This window comes from Aspergillus brunneoviolaceus (assembly GCF_003184695.1).
Source record: "Aspergillus brunneoviolaceus CBS 621.78 unplaced genomic scaffold BO95scaffold_1, whole genome shotgun sequence".
In the NCBI taxonomy this organism is placed as follows: domain Eukaryota; kingdom Fungi; phylum Ascomycota; class Eurotiomycetes; order Eurotiales; family Aspergillaceae; genus Aspergillus; species Aspergillus brunneoviolaceus.
Window position 1 is genome coordinate 481,224 of NW_020290731.1, and position 24,076 is coordinate 505,299.

Here is a 24,076-nt window from a genome sequence, read left to right on the forward strand (position 1 = left end):
GTATCCAGGTCGCACTAGACTAGTCCCCTGGTCTTTCGTTTTGTTCATTTGCCACGACATTTCATCTATCATTTTTATACCCGTGTCGACAGTCGTTAGAGAAAGCGATCCTTTTTTTTTGGTCTATTTTTGCCTACTTAACTTTGAATCCCCATGGAACATGACTCGGAGAATCCCCCACGTGGTAGAAAGTAGATTGTATGAGTAGAAGAAGTGGTGAGACAGGAATTGAAGGGAAGTTAGTCGAGTGACTTCTTACCGGGAGTGGGTCGTAAACGCACCTCTCAATCCCTAGAATTGCGGCACGTGGGGTTAAGGGAATGTGAATTGGTCCAAGCACCCGCCAGTTTCACTAGAATCTAATCTAGGTAATAATCTATACCCGCGGCGGCATACACTAAGACGCCCCCAGACCTCAGGCACCCACAACTTATTCCCCTTCACCCCATTCACCCACTCACCCACTCACCCACTGATCTCGTCACCATCAGACGACGGGGCCTGAACTTGACCATGGATTATACTAACCTTGACTACGTACCTGGTAGTGCGTGCCTGTGGACCTTTTCTTACCTCCATTCACCTGGCCTTCCATCGACCACGCCACCAAACTCCTCCAATCCAATTAGCGCATCCTGTAAATTGTTTCCACTCTCATTAGCTTCGGTTTCCTCCGTTTCCCCTCGTCTTTGCTGTTTTGCCATCGCTTCCCTTGAGGTACATCTCGTCAGAATTTTTCTTCATCTACCTCAGTTCCCTGCTTTGGGGGCCGCGATCCTGCAAGATCTCTTTGCATTAGGCTCTTACTGCCTCATTATGTCATTTGGCTAATCGGGGCTCATATCTCTATCTTTCTAATATTCGATACAGCTTCTACAGCAAGAGATCGATCGCCATGGGCAAGCGGTGGTACAAAACCGACCGCGCGCAAGACTTTGATCATGAACAGGTATAGCTTCAAATGCAGTTACGAGAAGAAGTCTTGAGGCTGACCTAGAGTCTCTACTTGCGAACAGGATCGTCAGGTTCGGATGCGCCAGGTTTATGAGACCATCGATCGACAAGCATTCCAATGGATCGTCGTCTTTGTCGCCGGTGTCGGCTTCTTCCTCGACGGCTACACAGTATGTCTCTTCTTTCGATGCCCCCAGGGTAAATTGTCACTAATGGCAATGTTCCAGCTCTTTGCAAGCAACATGGCCTTCCCGATGATCTCCTATGTCTACTGGCGTGACCAACTATCGTCTATGCATGTCACCTGCATTAATATTGCTACACTTGCCGGCACACTCTTTGGGCAGGTTTTATTTGGGTACTTGGCAGATCGTTACGGACGGAAAAAGATGTACGGGCTGGAGCTGATTCTCATGATCACATCCACCCTGGGGGTCGTGATGGCCTCCCGGGGCGAGAACGGCAGCATGAGCGTCTACGCATGGTTGCTATGGTGGCGAATCATTGTTGGGATTGGGGTAGGAGCCGACTATCCACTGAGCGCGGTCATTACGTCTGAGTAGGTGTTCTCACCGTTCTATCAGCTCTGCCTACTGCGTGCGACCATACTAACAGACGGGCAGGTTTGCGCCGACCAAGCACCGTGCACGCATGATGGCTTCGGTTTTCTTCATGCAGCCTCTTGGACAGATTGCCGGGAACATCATCGCCATCATAATTATCACTATCAGTCGCAAGCAAGGCACCGCGGATCTCACTCGCACGGTCGACATAATGTGGCGCTGGGTTATCGGCATCGGAGTCATCCCGGGCGCCATTGCGACCTTGTTTCGTTTCGTAATCCCGGAGTCTCCTCGTTTCGTGCTCGAGATCGATGACGACCCTGTTCAGGCTGAGTTCGATGCCACCACTTTGTTCGACGACTTTCACGCCAGCTCCCCATCCACATTGACTGGCTCTTCTCCATTCGGCGGGGACTCTGCAAGCTGGCACAACTTCTCAGTTCCCGGCATCTCACTCACTACGATCACCGCTGGGGAGAATGACGAAGAAGACGACGATGATCATGAAACTCAGCGCTCCCCCTCCCAGGTCGAGATCCTGCAACCTGCCACTCTGAACTCCCACTGGCACCTGACTCGCAGGGATATCCGCCAGTATTTCTGGATTGAAGGCAACTGGCGTACTCTCGCTGCCACCAGTCTTGCCTGGTTCTTCCTGGATTTCAGCTTCTACGGGATCAGTCTCTCTAGTCCGCAGTTCCTGGCCAAGACCTGGGGCTCCCTCCACCTCGATTCCTCCGCCCCTTACTGGAAAACCGACGACCGCCCCGGTGCCAGTGTTTACAACATGCTCCTCGCCAGCTCCACCCACGCACTCGTTATTCTCAACAGCGGCAGTTTCCTCGGTGGGATCCTTCTCATCATGCTGATTCACAAGCTCGACCGCACTGCCTTACAGAAATACATGTTCCTCGCGCTGGCCGCGCTTTTCATCGCCCTCGGCACCATGTACATCACCGTGCACCAAGAAGGAGCCTCCGCCATAACCCTCTACATCATCGGCCAGACCTTCTTCAACTTCGGTAGGATTCGGTCGTCATTCCATCTTCCCAGCCACCCACTCTTCCATTTCCCCAACAACATGAACCCACCACTCGTCCCAAATGCAAACCCACCACGCTAATACCCAAACCCACAGGCCCCAACGCAACCACATACATCATCCCCGCCGAGATCTTCCCGACGCGCTACCGCGCCACCTGCCACGGCATTAGCGCCGGCGCCGGCAAGCTCGGCTCCATCCTCGTCCAGGTGTTCTCAGCGTACTACAACTTCGGCACCGGCGAGGGCGACGGCCCGACCATCCGCCACGGCTGGATCCTGATCCTGTTCAGCGTCTGCATGATCCTCGGCGCCGCCGTCACCCACTTCTGGATCCCGCCCGTGCAGCGGGGCGCCACCTCCTCCTCTGACTCATCAGCATCGTCGTCGCGCGGAAAGCTCTGGGGTGGCCGCACCGAGACCCTGGAGACGTTGGCGCTGGGCCGGTGCGGGTGGAAGAGTCGGTATGCGGCCAAGGCGGCGGGTCTGGGTGGGTCGGCGGATGTTCCCAGGAATCGGATCCGTGTGCGCCAAAGGGTGGTTGTCACGTAGGTAGGTGTTTGGGGTTGGCTTTCGCCGATCATGTCTTCTTTTCCTTGTCTCGAGACACTCCTTACTCTCTCTTTCTGTTTCTGTTCTTGTACATACTTATTCATACCCCGATGTTTGGAGTTTTAAGGACATACTTGTACTTTTGCTTTGTTGTGCTGTACAGCGCACTTGGATCTGGAGATAGTGTGTAATCAAGCTACATTCTCACACCATGAATACCTACACTCACTTCACTACTCCCCAATTCAGTCTCAAGAATAATCAAGAAATGAAAATGGTATTTTCAAGAGTATAAGGAAAAAAAAGTATCTCCAGCATAAATATCTCCACCCTTTCCCTTTCCCCGCGGTCAAAACGAAGGAAAGGTGATTAAACACTAAGTAATACAACTATAGTACTCAAGAACAAGATAATCTACCACTTGAAGAGGTCCCAGTTCCAGACCGTTGGGGCAAGCTTAGTTGTTCTCGACGTGGAAGTTGTTGTTGACCTGCCCGGCGGCGTGGTCCTGCGTTGACCCGGAGGCCCCCTTGCTGGTGTTGTCGTAGGAGGAGTAATCGTAGTCGTCGACGTGGTGCTCATGCTCGTTGACGCCGGAGTTGTGGTTCTCGTAGACGTTGAAGTTGCTGTTGTGGTCCTTCTCCTGCGCGGCGTCGTGGTGGAGGTCGAGCTCGCTGGCTGGGGCGGGGGCGGGAGCGGGAGCAGGCGCGGGAGCCGGAGCGGGGGCCGGAGCCGGAGCGGGTGCCGGGGCTGGGGCCGGGGCCGGGGCGGGAGCAGGAGCCGGAGCAGGAGCCGGGGCTGGGGCGGGAGCATGCTTTTGGGCGGGAGGGTAGGCGATCATGTTGTTGTCGCCGTCGATGTCATGGTCGCCGGACACGCCGCCGATGTTGACGGGCGCGCCACGGCGGCTTGCGGCATGACCGACTTCGGGGACCTTGGCCGCGGGGACATTGGCGGCAGGGACCTTGGCCGCTGGGGGGTTGACGATTTGTGCCCCGTCGGGGACGCTGCTATGGGTGTCGGGAAGGCTGGCGTGGGTGTCAGGAAGGCTGCTGTGGGTGTCGGGGGTCTTGACGCCATCGGCAAGGGCGCCAGGGATGGCGGGGATGTCTTCAAAACCGTCAGTTTCTCTGTCCTAGAAGGTATGTGGTGGTGGTATGGCGGTTTACATACTATTCAGAGGAGCGGCAGCAACCATGCCAGCAGCGGCGAGGAGAGACAAAAGAGCGGAGGTCTTCATCTTGAAGAGTTGGAGTTTGAGGTGAGCGATTGAGGTTGGTAGAAAGGAGTGGAAGGAGAAGCTGACTTGATGCTGATGAGAAAGAGATGTTTGTTGTGGATTTGACGGCGACTTTATACGTTTCTTTCCATGAGGTAGCTCGGGTTGGGCTCAACTGTGACATGTAGGTATGATGGGTCTACTCTGCGTGAATTAGCGAAGGCTATCGTGTGCTCATGACCAGGAGCAGTGATCATGATCTGCCATTGCAGTGGAGGATAGGGGGATGTGCATTGGTCCTCCAGATGCAGAGTCCATGCTCTTGCAGGGATGAACTCTTCGATGCTCGCATTCCCCTGGCATATTTGACAGGTCCCATGTTCGAGGCCATCGATCCCGATCTGACCTATCCAAACAAGTCAATGATTCTGCCATGATCATCGACTTAGCCTTTTGCGAGTGATTTGGATGGTTTACCCCTGACTAAATCTGGAATGTCTGTTGCTGGTGTTCTTTGCAAGTGTTCAGCCAGGGTCTGGATCCCGCAAGGGATGCCGCCACTGCACCGATCCGAGGACACGGTGCATGAACCCCTGCCGATATCTACCCTTTTCGGGAGTGCCCGTGAGAGCTGTCATACTCCACACTCAATAGCCGCACTGTCTCTATGCAGGTGCCTGGGTGTTCGGTTGTTCAGCCGATGGCGTGGCGGCGTTAATAGGAAGTACTGTACGTATTTTGAGTTCAACTAGGTTATGAACGGATTGAAAACTACACGACGGTAGTGTACGAGTTGCCATGCGAGACGAGACATCCGACTCGAAGGTGTTGATTTGACAAGCTTTGGTAGATGGAAGAGGGGGTTCGAGAAGAAGATCGTCAAGTATGAGAGGAGTCATGGCCGTGTTCTGAATTTCGAAGTCTTCGGCCAGGGGCTCGATTCTCCTGTAAGCAGCACCGCACCTGGTGATCAAATGTGAGCCAGGCAATGGAAGCCCGCAGGATCGGTCAAGTGCCGGGCAATATTGTGACAGTGGTCGAAGGAGAAAAGGAAGCGTCTTTTCGAGTTGATGGATGAATCACGGAGGATGACGGATGGTTATGGTGGTTGCCTCGTAGGGAACAAGTGGATGGGGCCTCAGGCAGCAGGGCAGCCCAGTAGGATGAAGTTTCCTCTTACTGAAAAGTGCTTTGAACCATTGCATGCAACGACCAGGTATCCCAGTCACGCATGAACAAGTCATCATTTGTCTGCTCTGATGTAAGTTACATCATCTGAATCACAACCTTCAAGTGTAAATACATGAAGATACACTGGTTGCCACATCAATTTTTGAATCCCCCTTCTGATAATTCACTTCTCCCCTCCCACACTTCTTACTTTTCAGCTAGATTCCGCCATAGTTCAGACTGGAGCCTCCGAGACATTTCAGGTACTGTCCAGCGTGCCGAACCCCTCATGTCGAACACTGACTGTCTCCCTGATACGGATCCTCCTGGGAGGCCATATTTCTCTAAGAGTACGTGGACTCCCAGTCCGAGCGGCTTCGATGCCGGCCAGATCAGCGTACGCGACACTATGCCGGAACCCACCATCGTCGTAGTCCGGGATCGCAGGCTTACGGGCTGCCTCTTCATCGTCGCTCCAGGGAGGGAAGTCCTCATGTGTGTTGGACGGGGTAAGAGGGACAGAATCCTGGAGCCGGGCACTTCCTCCGATGGTGTAGAGGGCGATTTTGTTGTTGCCGGAGGGATATGTCTGACTTGAACCTCTCTTGGACCTGACGAACCGAGTCCAGAGAAGCTGGATCAGGGGTGGAAAGGACGGCATGCACGCAGCGAGGAAGTACACCCCGGGCTCAATCTCAGTCCACATGTGCAGAGACGACGCCTTCCAAGTATCGTCCCGACGTTCTGTGTCGCTGTAAAAAATCGCAAACCGGCAGCAGGAGGTAATAATGCCTCTAAGAAAGCGAAGTTTGAATGGCAGATTAGCCCCCGAGTCAACGGTAAGCACCAACTGTACGATGCTGCAAAGGCATAACAAGGGAATATGTACTTACATTCCGCCAGTCGCAAATATGATCCCGAGCCCGATCTTCTGGTGGCACGAGGTGTGCAACCGATAGACCATGGGGAGAGGCAGGACCAGCATGACAACGTCCGTGACGATATTGGGGAAGGACATCCAACGATAGAATGCCTTTGTATCGAAACACTGACCTGTTCCCGGCTTGAATGGGTTCAACTGATACCCCACGGGTATGCATGCAAAAGTGTGAGCCAAAGAAATGGCAACATAGGTCGACGCGATGATAGCCATGAGGACATAGGTGACAGTTCGTTCGTTCCGAGACTTGAAGAAGCGAAGGTAGAAAGCGAGGATTGCCAGCTTGGGCAGAGCTATCGCCAAGCCCCAGACCCAGATCCCAGCGAAAATGCCTCTCTGGAACTGAACGAGTTTCCATGGCGCTTCCATCAAGATCTTGTCGATGTGATACCCAACGCCAGCAACAGGGATCATCACTGCGCAACGCGTTAGATATCACGGAATCTCGACTCTACCAGCTTCTTATTTCCAAGAGAGAAAACGCCAACAGAAGTGAGATCATAAAATTTACAGTGATCAGCCCAGATAGAAAACGGCATACTTGCCTATTCCTGTGATGCAAACACACAGATTGGCCAGAAGGGCTGGAACCATGAGCCAGTCATCCACACCCCAGTTTCTTCTCTGTCTCTTATGGGCCCAGAACCGGACCCCCGCGAAGACAAGCTCCAAGACGATGAACGAAACCGCAGTGCCGATCAGTTGACCACCGCAGTACTCGTTCAAGTATCCCGGAGGATGCTGCTCGATGAGAGTTGACATGGTGCGATGATAGAGAGTAGCGTGTGCAATCAAGTGAGCGAACGATCTGCAATCTGCACTTTGGTTGCAAGGTCGCGTTGTCCCATCGATGGAGAGGACAGGAAGTAAAGGTGAGGGTGTGTTCCTCCAGGTGGGGAGAAGTCATCGACAGAGTAGAGACCCACTTAAGTGAGATTTCACTTCACCTGAGACTTTGTGGTTGAGGTAGCAGAATCTTTGTGTGTTACTTTCACCAGCCTTAGTATGCTGCTATCAAAGTAGCCTCACAAATGTGTACGTCACCGGCCCTGACTTGATATATTGACCATCGATATTCAAGAGTACTTAAACAGCCAATCAAAGATAAGCGTCTAATCATGTAGGCTACTGTGTTTCTGCTCACTACGCTCAAAACACAAACAACCGCACCCAGCATCGAAAGCCTTGAAGGTGAAGGCCCAGCATATCTCAGTAAAGACAGACCCAGCAAGAGCTCAATCCAGCACTCACCCATGTGAAATCAATATAACCAGATACCTGTTCACATATATACAGTACGTCCCTATCAACATCTAGCAACCCTTTGTATATACAAGCCATCCTATCTCCATCCCCCAAACCCCATATACACAGCACAGCACAGCACACTAAACCCAACCCAGAGCCCACCATCTACCCCAACCCCACGCCCACCACCAACTTCCTCATAAAATCCGCCTCGAGAACCACCTCCTCCCCCTCCGGCGTCCAGTCCGTATACCGCGGCTCCGTCTTCCACCGCACATACCCCATCCTCTCATACCACTCCGCGACCGGCAGGCCGCCCTCGCCGCGGATGCGCTCGATCCAGCGCCGCCGCCCGGGGTCCGCGTAGTACGCTTTGCTGACCGCGTTGAGGGTCACGTACCTGCAGCGCGGGTCGCGGCGCGCCCGCTCCTCGACCAGCGCCATTGCGCGCCGACCCAGCCCGCCCTTCCGGTGCGCCGGGAGGATGAAGAACGACTGGACGGTGAGGTTGGTGCCGTCGGCGGTGGCTAGGTCCGGGTCTGGCGGGTGGGCGTAGGCGTCGAGGGAGATGTGGCCTGCGTGGACTGGTGCCACCGCAGTATCCTGGCGGCTGCTGCTGCTGAAGTTGTTATTGTCGCTGCTGGTGGTGGAGGTGGAGGTAGAGGCGGAGGTGCAGACGGAAGGGGGGACGATGTCGATCCAGAAGAAGGATTTGAGGCCCGCGTCTTGTTTGGCGCGCCAGGCGAGGAGGGCTTCGTCGGTTTGGTCCCAGCCGCAGATTGTGCGCTGGTGTTGGAGGGCGGCGTAGTCGGTGGGTTCGTGGAGGTTGATTGGGGTGAGGGTGATGGTTGTGGTGGAGTTTTGCATGGTTGGTGGTGAGGTTGCTTGGTTCATGTTGCGGTGATGGGGTGGTAGGAAACGGGACTGGGTGTGTATTGTGAAGGTTTGCTTGGTATCACTTAAAGCAATGCTATCTCTCACATCATCTATCCTTCTTCTTTATTTTTACAGAAGAGTGGGAGTGATTGCAATAGGATATACAATGAGTCAGCCTGCATTATGTCTCCAAATTTATCTAGATGGATGAGTCACTTTGCTGGGCGGTTCAGGTTCTACGAACCTCCACTTATACATCGCTACGTATCTCGACCAGCGATAACGAAGTAGTTTTAGTTAACTATGTGTTCAGACGAATCAAACATATTGACCCAAATGTCTTCCAATTACAGACAGGTAACGGGGTATACTATCAAAGAACGTCAAGGCACCAAGGCAGCGAAGCTTATCGGACACCCGATAAGCTACACCTTATCGTGAAGCTCAGACTCGTCCACCGGCCAAAAAAGCTACCACAATTCTGTCCGAGCGATAAAACTCGTGACTCCCAACTCCATCAACTCCGACATTAATGTACAGGATTAAACCATTTCCCAATCCCAGTATATATATACTTCGACATCGCAAAATCACGCAAACACCCCCAACCCCACCAACCCACCGAGCAACGGCAGCACCGACCGGGCGGCATTCAGCCAGGTCCACTTCCACAGCAGGCCTTCGACCTCCGCGTCCGCCTCGGGGGTCCACTCCGCCTCGGTCTTGACCTTGGCCCACTGCGACAGCCGATCGTTGGTCTTCTTCATCACCAGGAGGGTGAACGGCACGATCCCCAGCGTCAACCCCGCCGCGAGGCCATAGACCTTGGAGCTGTGGCGCGCGGTGATCAGGCTCAGCGGGGTGCTCTCGCGCACGCTCCAGGCCAGGTACAGGAAGGTGGAGGCGGTGCTGAGGGCGATGAGCGGGGCGCGCTGCGCGCCGTACGTGTAGATGGTGCGCCACTGCTTGACGACGGTCGAGAGAGGAATCTTCTCCGTGTGGTGGGCTTCGATCAGCGGGGGTACTCCCATGAGGCTTAGGGAAAAGATGTTGCCTGTTTTTGTGGAAGGGGGTCCGGGGTTAGTGGTCTGGTTGTGACACTCTGGGGGGGAAGAGTAGGGGGGTCGGTGTAACTTACCGGATAGCCAGGCGGCGCCGGTTAGGCCTACGGCCTGGGCGATTGCAAATCTGGGGGTTGAGGTGCTCATTCTGTCGGTGCGTCCTGTCTGCCAGAGAGATGGTTTTTGGTGATGAGGGAAAAGTTAAGGGGAAAGAGTGATGGGGTAGCAGAAGATGTCGGTGCCTTTATAGCTGACAACACCAGTAATCCATGACGACATGCTCAAACCTTATGATCCGACATGAGCAGAAAATGAAGAAAAGCTTCTCCTGCAAGGGTGGGACCATTGGAAGCAGATGCAGTGTTTGAAATGTCTGGGACTCCTTCAATTGCTCTCTCGGAATATGATTGAGTGAAATGATGGCTGGCTGTTGTGTCGGAAGGATTTAGCTTGCGTGGGCGTGGCTGGCTCGGGCTTTGCGGAGTTTGGACCGGGTTTTGCGTTGTCCGACAGAACAATCTCGATTTCTGGAGTTTTCCCGCATGTAAATAGCACACATTTGCTAGATGGATCGGGCTGCGGTTGACAGAAGCTTTTATCCGTGGAGGAAGAAAAGACACAGGTAGAACTGGTCGGCGGTGCGTGGAGGCTGGAGCTCTTATGTTTCGCGCTCTCTTCAACACAGTTAAGCTCTTCCCAGTCTCCACCGGCCATACAACGACAGCCACCAAGACAGAAGATCTACACACACTAGGCTGAGAACCAGTACCAGGTATCTTAGAAGCATTCCACTTTTGTTGATCCTCATACAAGTTTCCATTCTGGCCATCGAATGGCATTAGAAGCGATCGCTTACAAGAACACATCCACATGTCTATCGAACCTCTTCTCAACAGCTACTGGAACCACTGAAGACTTATTGGAAAATAAACAAATGTGCAGACAAATACCTGTCACTTGCTTTCTAATCTTTCGAGATTTACTTTGTCTCTTGTTTCTTGACCTATCTCCACACGAGCGCCAGGAACGGATAAACAACCCCGGCTGATATTCCGGCCAGGGAATGCGGAGATGGGATGCAAGGATACGAAAATGTGTGACTGGAGTGACAACCGTGATTCCACCTCCTCTTCTCTCCAACTTCAAGGATTGGCACAATGGTACAGTTCATGACATGCTCTACCTCATAGAGAATCTTTACTTACCCTTCTTCTAGCATCTTCTACCACGCCTCGCCAGCCGACTTCCACTCCCAGGGGTCGCGACGCTGCTTCGCCCGCTCAGACTCCGAAACATGGCTACCGCGTCACCTACGATCCAGGTACAAGGGCCCCACGAAGAGTCCAAACCCGATCACCGTCAGAAGCTTTCTTTGCAGCTCCCTCTAATCCCACGAGACATTGACACCCTCATCATTCAAAACGACACTCCCTCTGACACAGAATGGGCCTTCACTTTCCCCTGATTCGCAACCTTGAGATCCATACAGGGTATAACGAAGACCTGAATGACAGACACATCCCCCCTCACTGGCCCCTCTCGCGACTGCTGATCAGCTCCGCTTCCGGAACTATCACTCAAACCCCAATCATCCGCCAGGGACAAGTTTCTCATCTGATCCTCGACTACACCAGCGGCCTCCGTTTCGAGGGTCCAGACAATCAGGAGCTGCAAGATAGACACAAGGAGGCTATCTCTCGTGGGGAGGCGGAGTCGGAATATATCACGGTACACAAGGGCACTCCTGAAGAAAGGAAAATTGAGATTGTCTTCCTTCCTCAGTTGGCCATGGCCTGGTTGGACGCGAAATACGGAGGGCCGAACTTCAACGAGCTCGACCCAGACAACGCACCACCGACGCAGCATGATGTCAACCTTCAGACGCTGGAGATCGTCGAGAACGATGCTATGTGCACTCTTGCCCGCATGACCCTGGCCCTGCCGCATGTTGTCTCCGCGCTGCACCTCAGCTCCACGAACGGTTGTTGCGAGTTTCAGCAAACCAACGAGAAGATCTTTGTGCAGTTTTTACCACAGATGGAAAACCTGAAGACTTTGCAACTCTCGGTCGGGGAGGTGTTCCGTGATGAGTCCCACCTACACGCCTTATACAGGCTGTTTCCGCGGACTCTGACGACGTTGCGCCTGCGCGGACCGGCAATGCTGACGCAGAGTGATCGCTGGAAGGAGTGGGAGGAGGCATTCGCATCGAGAACCTTTCTACCGGAGTTGAAGAGGTTGTCGATTCAGATGGATCTTTGTTACAAGGATAGAGACAGTGGATCGGCCGGTTGGCCTCTAAAAGAGTGGACTGAGCTCCCAGAAGAAATACGCCTCGCCGCAAACGCCGCGTGTGAGCGACTCGGCGCCCTTGCTCGCAGCCGAGGGGTCAATGTAGAGGAGATGGAAGATTGGGGGAGACTCCGGGTGTGAGTTCCGACTCCCGCGGGAAGCAGCAGGATTCAGGGGGCGGTGTTCAACCGCGGGCTCGGTTGTGCTTACATTGCTTATGCTGTCGCTGCTTACTAGATGTTGTTGACGGTTGTTGGGAGATGTGTAGGATTAGATGAAGGAAAGAATGATACCCCACTCTTGATTTGTCGCAGTTCCGTTGTTCAGGGTCAAAGAACCTAGGGATCAGTAATTGATCGTACTCGTATCTTTTGGGAGAGAACCGTTCCTGACAACCAAGAAAATCCCAAGAATCCACGGAACGGAGCAGGCAACGGGCTCGGTCGTATCCGTATCCCGATACCAAAAAGGTCAGTCCGGCAGCGGGGCTTACGATCTCCGATTCAGCCCAGCGGAGCTAAAGTGTTTTAGTGTTCAGTCGAGTCCTTCTCGGCCGCTGGAACCCCCCGTTTGACCTCCGTTACGTACGTAAGAGAGACTAAGAGTAGCCCCCAAAAAAAGAATCCCGTTCTTGGCTGGCCCAGTTGTACCACTTGCACCAGTCGCACCAGTCAAATCAGCTGCACTAGGCGTTAAGAAAATATAGAAAAAAAAAAAAAGGAAAAAGAAGCATTGCAGAGATAGTCGCAGGATTTGCGACTACAGTCGGTCAAACAGCCCCGACCGCGCAATGACCGTGCGGAGCAGGGCTGAAGGTACGAATACGATGACAGCGACAGCGACAGCGACAGCGACGTGGATGATCGTGGACTTTAAAGTCTTTTAAAGTCTCCCAGCTGCTCCTGAAGATTTAGTTTGATTGCCAACACTCACAAGTGACACTGGCAGTGACACCGGCATCAACCGCCCTAAACAACCATGAGCGTCACTGATAGCGACACGGAGAGTACCGTCTCCAGCCAATCCAGGTACGGAGGATATACTGCATATTGCAACCTTAAACACTTACCTAAAACCACATCTCTAACGCAGCTCCAAACCAGCAGGCCTACCACAGCGAAGACCACCAAATCGCCATCCCAACAGGTCTTCCCCTTCGCCCACCCACCGCCCAAATCGACCTCGTGCTTCCGCTTCACCTCGCGCCTCCTGCTCCAGATCCAACAGCTCCTCTCCGCCTCGCGCGCGCTTCCCATCCTCGAGATCTACCGCCCCTCCAGCCTCGGCAAGTCGATCCCCGGCTGTCCCAGCAAAGTACACAGCCAGGACCTGTACGTCGTCCAAAGCGACGCCTACCAGAATCTGCCTGCATCATGCAGCCAAAGTCCCAGCACCGACAGCCCGGTAGTAGGAGTGATATACACCAACTACTGCAGCAGCAGCAGCAGCTCCACCAACCACAAACCCGCATCCTCCCCCCCATCATCATCAACATCAACATCAGCAACAACAAAATCACCCCCCAACAACAACAGCAACAATAACAACGCAATCTACCTCCCCCAACTCCAACTCACTCTCCTCGCCTCCCGCACCTCCCGCGGAGGCTACATCTTCCAAGTCCTCCCCTCGTCATCCTCCTCGCCGAAACCCCCCCAAAAACTCACCCTCGAACTCGCCAAGAAAAAACCCAAACACAAAACCCCCCCGCCAAGATCATCGGCAACAACCCGGACCCATCGGTCTTCGGCGTCCACCACCCCCGACGACGACGACAACGACGAAGAATGCGACAACGTTGAGCCAAAAAACCAAGACCCGGCAAGTTTCCTCCTCGGCATTCGAGGTAGCACCACTAGTACCGCAAGTGCTAGCCCCGTCGATCCAAACTCAGGTGATTCCACCCGGCGCAGCCCCCGGCGGCCCTGGCTGGCCGGGCTCTCGCACAAGGGGATCAAGGTCCTGCGCGGGGAGCAGCAGGACCAGCTGCGGCGGCGGGTGCTGGCCGCCGTCGGGGTGGGCGAGGAGCGCGTCGATGTGCTCTACACGATTACCTTGCTGGTGGGGATCTATGCGGCGAGGATGGAGGGGTGGGTTTGATTTTTTTTTTTTTTATTTTGTGTTCATTTTCTGTGTTGTTGGTAACTTAGGGGTTGACTTACTCGATTAGCTGCTCCCTAAATTATTTGGTATGGTCCGGGGTTCATTATTAAACTTTAGCTTGGAGTTGTTAGGTGTTGGTGTTGGGTGATCGTCGGTGTTTGTATTTTGGGGAAGTCAGAGAGCCAGCTGGGCCAGGCCAGGTGTCCGGGTTCAGGGTCAGGGACCCTTGCTTTGTACGGTACGTCGATGATATCCAAATCGAGTCAATTTTGGCTTTGGGAAAGATGATAGTGTCATGGAAACTTTCTTTGTCTTTTCTCCGAGAAAGGGAAATGAGTACGGAGTACCTAGACTGAGAACGAACCCGGAGAATAGTTAGTTACTCGTAGAAGTTCTGGCCCGCCCGCCCGTCTCCGCGTGATGGTGTTGGTTCTCCGGCGTACGGCGACCGGTCCCGAGGCCCGTTTGCTTTCCGCTTAGTACTTACCAGTCTGCTAGTCTCTGCAAATAATAATGATGCACAAGGGTCCGTTCCGCCTTGCGGGGCTTAATCTAAGGGGGGTTTTATCCGGTTGAGGGATTTACAGTGCGCATTCATACAGTGCTCATTTTTTATGCCTTATGCATAAATACAGTACACAAACTCTCTCTCTCTCTCTCTCTCTTTTGAAATGTCGTGCATGATGGATTCGATCGTGCTCCTCCGAGAGAACTAACTAAGTTACGCTTTAATTTGCCCTGTCTTCTCCGATCCAGCTTCTTCCGAGGTATCCCCCGAAACAACCCGCCTTGCACAACGCACCTACTTCGCAACCCCCACCTCCAAAGCCAGAATCTGCAACGCCAACGTCCTCGAGAAATACCGACATAGCGCTAGATTCCCGCCCATGAACCACAGGCCCGGGTGGCCGCTGCGGCGCCAGATGGTGCGCATCTCGCCCTCGGCGTCCATGCCCCAGACGTCGCCGACGCGGTCGGCGACCGCGTCCCCGAAGATCTGGCGGGCCTGGGTGCGCATGTTCTGGTAGCCGGTGGCGAGGACGATCTCGTCGGCGGGGAGCTCGGAGCCGTCGGCGAAGCGCAGGCCGTGCGGCAGGACCTCGGCGATCTCCTGGCCGTGCTTGACCTTGATCTTGCCGTCGGCGATGAGCTGGCTGGCGCCGACGTCGATGTAGTAGCCGCCGCCGCGCTGGAAGTACTTCATGATCAGGCCGGCGCCCGCGGGGCCGTCATCCACCTGGAACCCGGCGCGCGCGAGGCCGTCGAGGACGGCGCGGTCGTGCGCGGTCTGCGCCCGCGTGATCTTGATCTGTTGGGCTTTGAAGACCTCCCAGGGGATACTCCAGAGGTAGAGCTCGGCGTCCTCGGTGGGCGGGCCGTCCTCGTCGAAGAGGCCCTTCAGGCCAATGTCTGTGATGGACGCGGAAGAGACCACGCAGGTCGAGCTGCGTTGCACGATGGTCACGTCGTAGCCCTTCTCGTAGTAGTCCTGCGCGATGTCGTGGCCCGAGTTGCAGGCGCCCACGACCACGGCCTTTTTCGTTCCGCTCAGGTCGCTGGCGCCGGGAAACTCGCTGCTGTGGCAGAGACGGTCGCCCTGGAAGGTCTCCATGCCCTTGAAGGTGGGCATCGCCTTCTTGCCGGAGTGGCCGGTTGCTTGGATCACGTGGCGGGGCTGCAGCGTGCGGGTTTCGGTGGTGCTTCCGTCCTCGCTGCGGCGCTGCAGGTCGATCGTCCAGCGGCCGTCGGCCTCGCTCCACGAGGTGGATTGCACGCTAGTCCGCGTCCATACGTTGAGCTCCAAGAGCTTGACGTAGCATTCCAGAAACTCCGCGAATTTGTCCTTGGGCGTGAAGACCGGCCAGCCGGGTGGGAAAGGCACGTACGGGAGATGGTCCATCCACACGGGGTCGTGGAGCACCAGCTGGTGGTATCGCTTGCGCCAGTTGTCGCCCACGCGGTCCGCCTCGTCGACTATCAGGCTGTCGACACCCAGCATTTTCAGGCGGGCGGCCACGGTGAGGCCGGCTTGTCCGGCACCTGATGATGATGTTCGTCAGGGGCATATTCACGATGTCCTCAGATGGTGGAATAATGCTTACCGATGATCAAGACCGCCGGAGGCTCGCCTTCCAGGTTGCGCTCTGCGTTCCGCCTGTCCTGCCAATTCCGTCGATCTTTGGTCGCGCCATGCTGTGCTCCCAAGGGCCGGCGATGACCGACTCTCTCCTCGTGGCCAACCAGATCTCGGAGAGATGTGAAAAAGGTGAAGATCTTCCATTCGCTCTTGACTTCGGCAACACGCACGACACCCGTCCCGCTGATGACGGGGCTGGAGACCTTGATGAAGAACTCCACGCCCTTCACATCTCCGAACGCGTCGATCGCGCCCACGTGCGGTGTGCGAAGAGCGGTCGATCGATCGACCTCGATCTTGGTCGGCAGCTGTGCGGATTTGAGGAGCGCCTGGATTCGTTCCGGACCTTTGGCGGTGCGATAGTCCCACGTCAGACAGAGATGGTCCCGCCAGTAGCCGTCTTCCAGGAACAGACTGCTGATGGCCTCGATGTCCCCTCTGCTGAGGGCTGTGTTGATCGTGTCCACCAGCTGGGAGGCGATAGCTTCGGGGTCGACATCGGTGGATGTAAGGGTCGGAGGGAACTGCCCGACGGGGATGTCGACCGAGCCGGGCAGGTACTGGGCTGAAGCGGCGGCCATGGTGAATTGGTGTGTCTGTCCCTGTTATGCTCTGGGAGGGGAGAGCTGGTTCAAGTTGTTGTGTAGCTGGCTACAGAAAAAGCGGGGGAAGTCACGGAGGAGCTTTTCCGGTGTTGGGGAGAAATGAGGGGGGAGAAAAGCCATTTAAGTCATAGACATCAGAAGCTGAACCCCGCTCCAGACTTTGCCGAGCAGCTAGTCTGCTGAAAAGCTGCAAGCCACGTATCCATTGCTAACCATTTTGTCACACCAAGCTGCACTTTTGGCTCGTCTGAGAGGTGGAGGGGGCGGAGAGACACCCCCACGGTTCCACCTGCTTGCCGATCGTCGACATGGGGAACAATGCTCATGCTCTTGTTGTCACCTGAGGAACTGGCGACCGCCGGTTTTCTTACGTCGAATGCAGCTGCGGTCAGTGAGGAGCGTAGTTGAGCAGTGGGGGGAAGCGAAAGAATAACTAATCATTGAATTAAAAAGCCCCTCACGCGGATTCGACACGAAGCGCATGATGTTGGTCACATGATTCTACAATGGTCTCGGTGCCTTGAATACCCGCTACCTACGGAGAACACATAGTAGTCTGCATAGTTCTTGGCGATGCTATTGGAGAATCAAGATACCTACAGGCATCGCCCGTGCTGCAGTAACGCTACTCCGAGGAGGGTGGTGAGATTCATCACATCTCTTGTCTGACTAGCTCTATTGCAGAACTACCTATCTTGAGAAGGAAGATCAAAAGGTGCAGTACAGTACATTTCACCAATCAAGATGTAACCGACTTCTAAAGTCTATAAGAATATGCAAAAATGAAGATATCACTCTACCATACAATGCTCTCCCCGGAGATCGGAACCTGAGAAGAAACAACACTCCCCCTACTTCACCAATCGTATGCTGTTCCTCACCTCAACACCTCCTGCAACCTCAATCCATCCCAAACCCCAGCTCAGTATGTACACTCCACTCTCCCATCCCCGCTCCCAAATCCTCCAACAACCCACCCCCATCACTCACTCAACCCCACCACCCCCCTTCGCGGAACCCTCCGAATCCAGGCCCCACTCCACAAACATTAAATTGGGAACCAGCACGAGAACACCGTCCCTATGAGCGCCCCCTCCCCGGAATCCCCCAGGGCAATGAGCAACCAGAGTGAAGGACGAACCAAGCGACCAAGCAGTGCACACATGTAACGGGCATGGCGCAAGAAATACCTGAACCGGTCTCCCCCAGACATAAACATGAGGCTAAGGATCCCGGAACCGGGAGGCGGGCCGGAACATCCTCCCTCCCCACGGTGGGCTAGTACTTCCGTGCATTAGAATAAGGTACTTCATTGCCCTTCCGCTCTCCCCCCGGGTCTCCTCCCACCCACAGGGCTCAATGGTCGAGGCCATGCCATGCAACTACATTCGGCAACTGGATCCGAACCAGCAAAAGGCACAGTGTCGGTGTGTAGGTAGGTATGCCGGCTATATTGTCATCATCGCTATCAACCCCCTTAACTTACCTCTTTGGTTCAGGTCTGGAGTTAGCAGTACTAAATTCACTGCTTCATCCTCTCCCGGAATCACAGTTGGCAGAGTACGGTTCCTGGCTTTTGGAAAAATTCCGGTGTACAAAATAGAGCAAATCCAGAAGACTAGTTGATTATCCCCTAGACGAGTTGTAGTACAGTACCTACAGTCACTAGTTTTGTTAAAGGTCTGATGGGAGGAGAGATGATCATTCCCGACTACTGCATCTCCTCGATACCAGGGATTTGCACCCCGCACCAAGGCCAGGATAATGCTGCCTGTGCGGCTGCGCCAGGGGTTGCATGGGAGCTGGGTCGATGGGAAGGACGTGGATGTTCCGTTGACGGTGGAGTAGGTTTGCGATAGGGGCTGAGGAGGTGGGGAGGGTGGGGGTTCTGTATTGTACATAGCAGTGGAAGTTCTTGTATTATATGGCTATCGCTTAGGGATCTATTCCATATTCATCGACTTATTTTTACATTTTCTTCTGGCCACGCGGCTTGCAGCTAAATGCTTCAGTGTACTTTTTTGAGATCGGTTGCTGTGTAGGGTACCTAGTGATTTGTACCTCACCATGGGCTTTTGTTCATAGTATTGGAAAAATTAGCATCTTGCAACTACCCGTAGTGCTACTACTGACTATGTCAAGCTATAGGATGGCCCGTTGTGAAGGACAGGGTATAGCTACTTAAGGGATTACCGACTAAAACGACTCCGGGAGAAACTCATATGAGCCCCAATATTGATATCATTCACTTCAGTGTCATCTTACGGTACACTAAACCGCTACCCCCCTCCGACTCCAACCATGCCTCACCCCCTCCTCCCCCCGCATCTTCTCAGCAAACAGCCGCCCTGCCAACTGCTTATACAAGAACACATTCCCCCCATGATAATTAATATTATGGTCCGAGTCCGTGAACCACTGCACCTGCACCTTCTCCGGGGACACTCCATCGCCGACCAACAGATCCACCAGGGCCGCCGAATTCTGAAAGTGCACGTTGTCGTCCCCCGTGCCGTGCTGGATGAGGACCCCGCCGCGGGCGCTCCGGAACCCGGCCGTCCGCCGCACCGCGCTGGCCGCATAGCCCTCCGCGTTCTCCGCCAGCATCTTCATGTATCGCTCCGTGTACATCGAGTCGTAGAACCGCCAGTCCGCCACCGGCGCCGTGATCAGTCCCAGCGAGAAGATGCCATCGCCGTCTTCATCCTGTTCGATGACCTTGGCCGTCAGGTAGCCGCCGAAACTCCACCCCCAGATCGCGATGTGGTTCTCGTCAACGTAGGGCAGCGCGGCGGCCTGCTGGGCGGCGTAGATCTGGTCCGCCGCTTCCAGAAGTCCCAAGCGCTTGGAGACCTGTGTGCGGAATGCACGCCCCTTGTAACCCGTCCCCCGGTTGTCGACGGTCCCAAGTGATGTATTCGAGCTCCAGATCGGAGGCGATGTAGGCGTTGAAACCCAGGGACTGCCATGTTTTGCTGACCTGCTGCGCGCCGGGGCCGCCGTAGGGGGTGAACAGGATGGGGTATTTCTTGGTCGGATCAAAATTCACCGGCAGTCGTCGCATGACATTGAGGGTTTCGTTTGTGGGGCTATGGGGGAGGGGTAGTTCGAAGTAGCTGATGTTGGGGAGCGCATAGTCCTGGAGTTGAGTAACAGTCTTAGCGTTGTCGTTGATTGTGCGCAGAGGATCGCTCTGGTCGACGGAGTAGAGCTCCTGGTACGGAACATCGGGGCCGCTGTAGGTGAGGATGTAGTATCCCGAATGCGCGGAGAACGACGCAGACCAGTACGCGGGCACGGAGTCATCATCGAGAGGTGTGATTTCGAATGTGCGGTAGGACACTGAGTAAAGATGCCTCTCAGTACTGTGCCGTTGGGTGGAGAGGTAGTAGATGAGCTGTCTGGCTCTGTCGATACTAAGAATGGAGGTCACCTCCCATTCGCCGCTAGTGAGAGCGGTCGGCTCGCCACCCGACAGAGGGAAGAGCCACAGATGGGACCATCCCGACCGGTCGGAGATATCGAGGTAGTATAAAGAGGAGCTGTCGTCGATCGCTCCGATATAGTTCATCGAAAGAGTGTTGTCTATCCATCCATCGGTGCCGTCGCGCTCGTGGATGGTTTTCGCCAGCCCTGAAGCAGTGTCAACCGCCACAACTGCCTGACGATCCTGAACGCGGTTGAATGACTTGACGGCTAGCGTGGTGTGAGTATCAGTGAGCCAGCAGACTTCACCGATGATCAAATCATCTGACTCGAAAGGATCGATCGGGACGGTTAGAGCGCGGTTCTCAGACACGCGGAGAAGGTTCAATTGCACCGTGGGATTGGTCTGCGATACTTTCGGGTATCGGATCGGCATCTCGACTGGATACGGCGGCGCAATCGCCTGGTTATCCATGTAGTATGGCACCGTGTAGGTCGGCACGCCTGTCTCATTGAAACTCAGGAAGGAGAGATACTCCCCATCGGGAGAGAACCATAGTGCGAACCGGTCCCCCAAGATCTCCTCCTCGTAAACCCAGTCCGACACACCATGGAAGATATCAGGCCCGCCGTCCGTGGTGATCGCTGTAGTGACCCCATCAATCCAGGTGAACAGGTTGTTTCCCCGGACAAATGCGATCGTGTCGCCCACCGGGCTCCATCGGGCATACTGAATGTCGCCGTTCTGGTCTGGAACGAGAGGGCTAAGCTGCAACGACAGGACGTCTTGAATGTAGTAATCTGCTAGCGATGAATGTCGGTATTTCTTAGTATGGTTGGTCTCCCAGAGGACTGCCGAGAGATCGGGCTTGACTTGGTAGCTGTACACCTCCGGCGGGACGTGGTCAGATGCAACGAGGGTCTGCGTTTGGTTGGTAACAATATTGTTGATCTTCAGACTACCGTCTTCGTCTTGGTAGACATACTGCCCATCTTCTGCTGTGGAAATCCATTCCACTGATATTTGTGACGGCGAAATCGCCCTTCGCACGACGGTCTCATTGAAAGTCAGGCGCTTTGTGCCACCCCCGGTCAGGGGATATGGATTACGAGCAAGGCCAATGGCATGAGCGAGGCCTATGACGAAGAAAAGATGCTGGAGATATTAGCAAGATTGGGTTTGCGACAGGTCACTCTTACTTACCTTCATGGCTGTGGCCAAGGGTGGAAGAAGCAACTGTTCGCAACAAGGCATGCCAGCGGTGACTTATGCTGAGTATTTCAAGAAGGACCCCCGCCTACCTGCCGGGAAGGTGGCTGGGATTGCGGTCTTGCCTGACGTGATGAGGTTTCACTACGCTGCAGGCCAAGTGCCTGTACCCCTCTCGCCATGGCTAGGTTGCTGGTAACGTTACAGTGCATTCGGCCCTTTTCTTCTTATTTTCCTGCATAGCGTTCAGTGTCGTCGTGCTTATGTAAGTCGTACTCATGATCTTCGATTAGCGGGGCCATCAACTGGTCTGCGAATGAGTAGTTGCTAAAATAGTGAATGTCGCGTACGGGATGTTTTCTCAAAAGAACCTGGGAAGTATACTTACTGCCTGATGTGGATGAGCGGCAGGTTTTGCACTGTATTGCTCGATCTGGGCTGTATAACCTTATCTACAAAGGTATGATATCAAGTAGCATCATTGGTCTAGTGGTAGAATTCATCGTTGCCATCGATGAGGCCCGTGTTCGATTCACGGATGATGCACTAAGATATCTCTTTTTGTTTTCCTCTTTTTTTTGCTCGGCCTGCGACCGGCCGATTTACCTGTGTGTTTCAATAATTATCCTGAAGCACTCCAAGTGGTATCATTTGCGTTGCGACTCTGTCCTCTGCCCCTTGCAGTGCAAGACATCATTCTACGGTACATTCCCTTCCGTACGTTCCAGGTTCACGTATAGATCCACGCAGTCAACAAATCTTCCCCGGACCTTTGTTCCCAGAGATAAGATTCATCACGTACCATGGTAGGCTATTGCATCAAAATATAGTTCAAAGAGGAACCAAGAGAACTAAAAGGCTAGCCTGCATAAACATGACACCGCCAGACAAAATCAGACCAAATCTGTCCATGATCTTGAGCTGAAGAGATCTATTTCCCCACATCTGACCTTTCTAAAACCAACGCTGTCCTGAGGATTTCCCAATATAACTACACAGCATGCTAACCAGGCACACCGAAAATACCCTCCTCTAACAACAAAAATGAGGATGATAAAAAAGAGCAAGAAAGTATGAAAAGCACCATCATACTGTATATACATCTTTGACCGTCATATTACACACTGCCTGCACGCAGAGTCAACAACAACGCCAATCCAGCACAGACGCTAGATAGAGGGGATAGTTCATACCTGCCGTCTCAAGGCAAAATCATCATAGATGCTGCGCCAGATATCTCGCGCGCGACAGTCATCACGGATACCCGTTTGGGGGTCCAGGTCACACGTCGGCTGATTCGCTTCAATGATACTTGTGTTGGCTCGGAACCACGGCTATATACAAGGAAAACTTCCCGTGAGTTGCTTTCCATATGCCCTGGGATTTAGCTTACATACCTTGGGAAGAGGCCAGTCGGAAAAATGCAGGAATTTTGTCTGATTGAAGACCTCGACTGGGTCCCAGGAGTCCTGCGAATTGCCGAGATAGGCGGTATGGTCTTTGGCACGAAACTCGCCGGTGAGGAGGTAATAAGGCCGGTGGGGGAGATCCCCCGCGCGGTCCTGGTACAGCTTGTTGACGATCTCCATGTCGAATTCGCTCGGCCCGGCGTCGGCGATCGCTCGTTGGATGCGGCCGAACTCGGACGCAGAGGGCTCGATTAATGCGATTAGAGTGCTCATCGTCCGGCTCGCGGGACTGAGCCAGTAGGCCCGGGGGAGGACCACGGGCGATGGCGCGAGCAGGAATAGTTCATCCAAAGACTGTAGGGCTATTGTGAGCGCCTTCTCCCCTGCCCTATTTTGTGGGTTCGGATCAAACAACAAAGCTTACCTGGAGAAGAGTTGAGTCGGAGTCCAGGCTCAAGACGCGATCGTACTGGGTTTGGTTGAAAGCTAGTAGTTTGGTGTAGCTGTCTGCCCAGGTCTCTGGAATGCGCTTGCTGTCAGTTGTGGGAAAGTCACCGGTGGGATGGGTGGTTTACTGTCGACGCCCTTCCGGTGCTGAAGCTCGACTGGGACCAGCTTGACCCTATACTCATCGCGGGCCTTGCGGAGCAACTTCGCAACCCTGGAGTTGTCGTCGGTGGAGAAGTCCGATGGATACATTAGCAGGCGATCGGCTCGACTGCCTAGGCGATGCAAGGTCTCAAACAACATCACCGAGTTGCAGAGGTACGCTCGGTTGGTGGCATATTGAGTGTAGGCGAATCGGGACCAGTCGATCTGGGGAGCCGAGGTGTAGCCACCAAGAGGGATGAACTGGAACGAGGGCTGGAAATCAGCCAGGCAGAGCTGCCACAGAACCGCGAAAGCGAAGCAGCACACCAAGACGGTCCGGACTGCCCTGAACGTTTTTACTTGCATGTCAAAGCTGCTTTCATGGACATCGGGGTGGGATACTCAGGATGAACGACTTACCTAACAAAGAGTCGGGTGTGGGATAAATACCCAGTAGAGGAACGAGCAGCTGGAATTGAAAGGGTTCAGGGTTCACAAGGTCGGGCGGCAACTCGACCTATTGAATCGTCGGGAACTCCAGGGTCTCTTTTATCCATCCCCGGTTCGGAAAAGCCGCGGCGTTTTAGCGTCATGTCAGCGCTCATCAGAGTTTCAGATATAGTACAGTACAGTACCATTCTATTCTAGAGAGATCATACAATTATAGACCTTCTTGCAG

At 54.1% G+C, this 24,076-nt stretch overlaps 9 protein-coding genes and 1 non-coding gene across 10 annotated transcripts; 4 read left to right on the forward strand and 6 right to left on the reverse strand.

Moving 5' to 3' along the window:
- Window positions 1-443: 443 nt before the first annotated feature.
- BO95DRAFT_378136 (phosphate transporter) lies at window positions 444-3,324 on the forward strand. Its single transcript, XM_025583290.1, has 5 exons — window positions 444-949; window positions 1,017-1,124; window positions 1,182-1,513; window positions 1,578-2,539; window positions 2,656-3,324. The coding sequence occupies exons 1-5, from the start codon at window positions 896-898 to the stop codon at window positions 3,108-3,110; spliced, it is 1,911 nt and encodes a 636-aa protein (XP_025448002.1). The 5' UTR covers window positions 444-895; the 3' UTR covers window positions 3,111-3,324.
- Window positions 3,325-3,567: 243 nt separating this feature from the next.
- BO95DRAFT_458235 (uncharacterized protein) lies at window positions 3,568-4,350 on the reverse strand (the record flags this gene model as incomplete). The annotated part of the gene is made up of 2 exons (XM_025588533.1): window positions 3,568-4,220; window positions 4,284-4,350. The coding sequence occupies 2 exons, from the start codon at window positions 4,348-4,350 to the stop codon at window positions 3,568-3,570; spliced, it is 720 nt and encodes a 239-aa protein (XP_025448003.1).
- A 1,408-nt stretch (window positions 4,351-5,758) lies between these two features.
- BO95DRAFT_477942 (uncharacterized protein) lies at window positions 5,759-8,706 on the reverse strand (the record flags this gene model as incomplete). Its single annotated transcript, XM_025590010.1, has 6 exons — window positions 7,874-8,706; window positions 7,691-7,717; window positions 7,366-7,447; window positions 7,051-7,254; window positions 6,393-6,855; window positions 5,759-6,251 (listed from the first exon to the last, which is right to left on the reverse strand). Exons 1-6 carry the CDS (start codon window positions 8,579-8,581, stop codon window positions 5,759-5,761), a joined length of 1,977 nt encoding a protein of 658 aa, XP_025448004.1. The 5' UTR covers window positions 8,582-8,706.
- Window positions 8,707-8,903: 197 nt separating this feature from the next.
- On the reverse strand, window positions 8,904-10,137 carry BO95DRAFT_437662 (DUF1772 domain-containing protein). The gene is made up of 2 exons (XM_025585325.1): window positions 9,702-10,137; window positions 8,904-9,617 (listed from the first exon to the last, which is right to left on the reverse strand). Exons 1-2 carry the CDS (start codon window positions 9,769-9,771, stop codon window positions 9,154-9,156), a joined length of 534 nt encoding a protein of 177 aa, XP_025448005.1. The 5' UTR covers window positions 9,772-10,137; the 3' UTR covers window positions 8,904-9,153.
- Window positions 10,138-10,781: 644 nt separating this feature from the next.
- Window positions 10,782-12,299, forward strand: BO95DRAFT_4755 (uncharacterized protein). The gene has a single exon (XM_025589863.1). The coding sequence runs from the start codon at window positions 11,068-11,070 to the stop codon at window positions 12,055-12,057; it is 990 nt and encodes a 329-aa protein (XP_025448006.1). The 5' UTR covers window positions 10,782-11,067; the 3' UTR covers window positions 12,058-12,299.
- A 543-nt stretch (window positions 12,300-12,842) lies between these two features.
- On the forward strand, window positions 12,843-14,316 carry BO95DRAFT_437664 (uncharacterized protein). The gene is made up of 2 exons (XM_025585326.1): window positions 12,843-12,944; window positions 13,023-14,316. The coding sequence occupies exons 1-2, from the start codon at window positions 12,895-12,897 to the stop codon at window positions 14,014-14,016; spliced, it is 1,044 nt and encodes a 347-aa protein (XP_025448007.1). The 5' UTR covers window positions 12,843-12,894; the 3' UTR covers window positions 14,017-14,316.
- A 291-nt stretch (window positions 14,317-14,607) lies between these two features.
- Window positions 14,608-17,185, reverse strand: BO95DRAFT_437665 (flavin-containing monooxygenase). The gene is made up of 2 exons (XM_025585327.1): window positions 16,122-17,185; window positions 14,608-16,059 (listed from the first exon to the last, which is right to left on the reverse strand). Exons 1-2 carry the CDS (start codon window positions 16,735-16,737, stop codon window positions 14,822-14,824), a joined length of 1,854 nt encoding a protein of 617 aa, XP_025448008.1. The 5' UTR covers window positions 16,738-17,185; the 3' UTR covers window positions 14,608-14,821.
- A 1,847-nt stretch (window positions 17,186-19,032) lies between these two features.
- On the reverse strand, window positions 19,033-21,561 carry dppIV (prolyl dipeptidyl peptidase DppIV; the record flags this gene model as incomplete). The annotated part of the gene is made up of 3 exons (XM_025589467.1): window positions 21,392-21,561; window positions 19,725-21,343; window positions 19,033-19,684 (listed from the first exon to the last, which is right to left on the reverse strand). Exons 1-3 carry the CDS (start codon window positions 21,440-21,442, stop codon window positions 19,033-19,035), a joined length of 2,322 nt encoding a protein of 773 aa, XP_025448009.1. The 5' UTR covers window positions 21,443-21,561.
- Window positions 21,562-21,872: 311 nt separating this feature from the next.
- BO95DRAFT_t1 lies at window positions 21,873-21,943 on the forward strand. The gene has a single exon. It is a non-coding gene; the product is annotated as a tRNA-Gly (tRNA).
- Window positions 21,944-22,305: 362 nt separating this feature from the next.
- BO95DRAFT_402561 (nucleotide-diphospho-sugar transferase) lies at window positions 22,306-23,763 on the reverse strand (the record flags this gene model as incomplete). Its single annotated transcript, XM_025583892.1, has 5 exons — window positions 22,306-22,525; window positions 22,591-22,731; window positions 22,795-23,160; window positions 23,231-23,325; window positions 23,382-23,763. 5 exons carry the CDS (start codon window positions 23,761-23,763, stop codon window positions 22,484-22,486), a joined length of 1,026 nt encoding a protein of 341 aa, XP_025448010.1. The 3' UTR covers window positions 22,306-22,483.
- Window positions 23,764-24,076: the final 313 nt, after the last annotated feature.

What these genes read in the sequence shown, in the direction of transcription:
- BO95DRAFT_437665 (XM_025585327.1), bottom strand. Translation starts at nt 16,737, where the DNA reads ATGGCCGCCGCTTCAGCCCAGTACCTGCCCGGCTCGGTCGACATCCCC. An exon ending in TCCGGCGGTCTTGATCATCG is followed by an intron (nt 16,060 to 16,121) that starts GTAAGCATTATT and finishes CATCATCATCAG; the next exon opens with GTGCCGGACAAGCCGGCCTC.
- BO95DRAFT_378136 (XM_025583290.1), top strand. Translation starts at nt 896, where the DNA reads ATGGGCAAGCGGTGGTACAAAACCGACCGCGCGCAAGACTTTGATCAT. An exon ending in AGCGCGGTCATTACGTCTGA is followed by an intron (nt 1,514 to 1,577) that starts GTAGGTGTTCTC and finishes ACAGACGGGCAG; the next exon opens with GTTTGCGCCGACCAAGCACC. An exon ending in CCAGACCTTCTTCAACTTCG is followed by an intron (nt 2,540 to 2,655) that starts GTAGGATTCGGT and finishes CCAAACCCACAG; the next exon opens with GCCCCAACGCAACCACATAC.
- BO95DRAFT_437662 (XM_025585325.1), bottom strand. Translation starts at nt 9,771, where the DNA reads ATGAGCACCTCAACCCCCAGATTTGCAATCGCCCAGGCCGTAGGCCTA. An exon ending in CGGCGCCGCCTGGCTATCCG is followed by an intron (nt 9,618 to 9,701) that starts GTAAGTTACACC and finishes CCACAAAAACAG; the next exon opens with GCAACATCTTTTCCCTAAGC.
- BO95DRAFT_4755 (XM_025589863.1), top strand. Translation starts at nt 11,068, where the DNA reads ATGGGCCTTCACTTTCCCCTGATTCGCAACCTTGAGATCCATACAGGG.
- BO95DRAFT_437664 (XM_025585326.1), top strand. Translation starts at nt 12,895, where the DNA reads ATGAGCGTCACTGATAGCGACACGGAGAGTACCGTCTCCAGCCAATCC. An exon ending in ACCGTCTCCAGCCAATCCAG is followed by an intron (nt 12,945 to 13,022) that starts GTACGGAGGATA and finishes CCAAACCAGCAG; the next exon opens with GCCTACCACAGCGAAGACCA.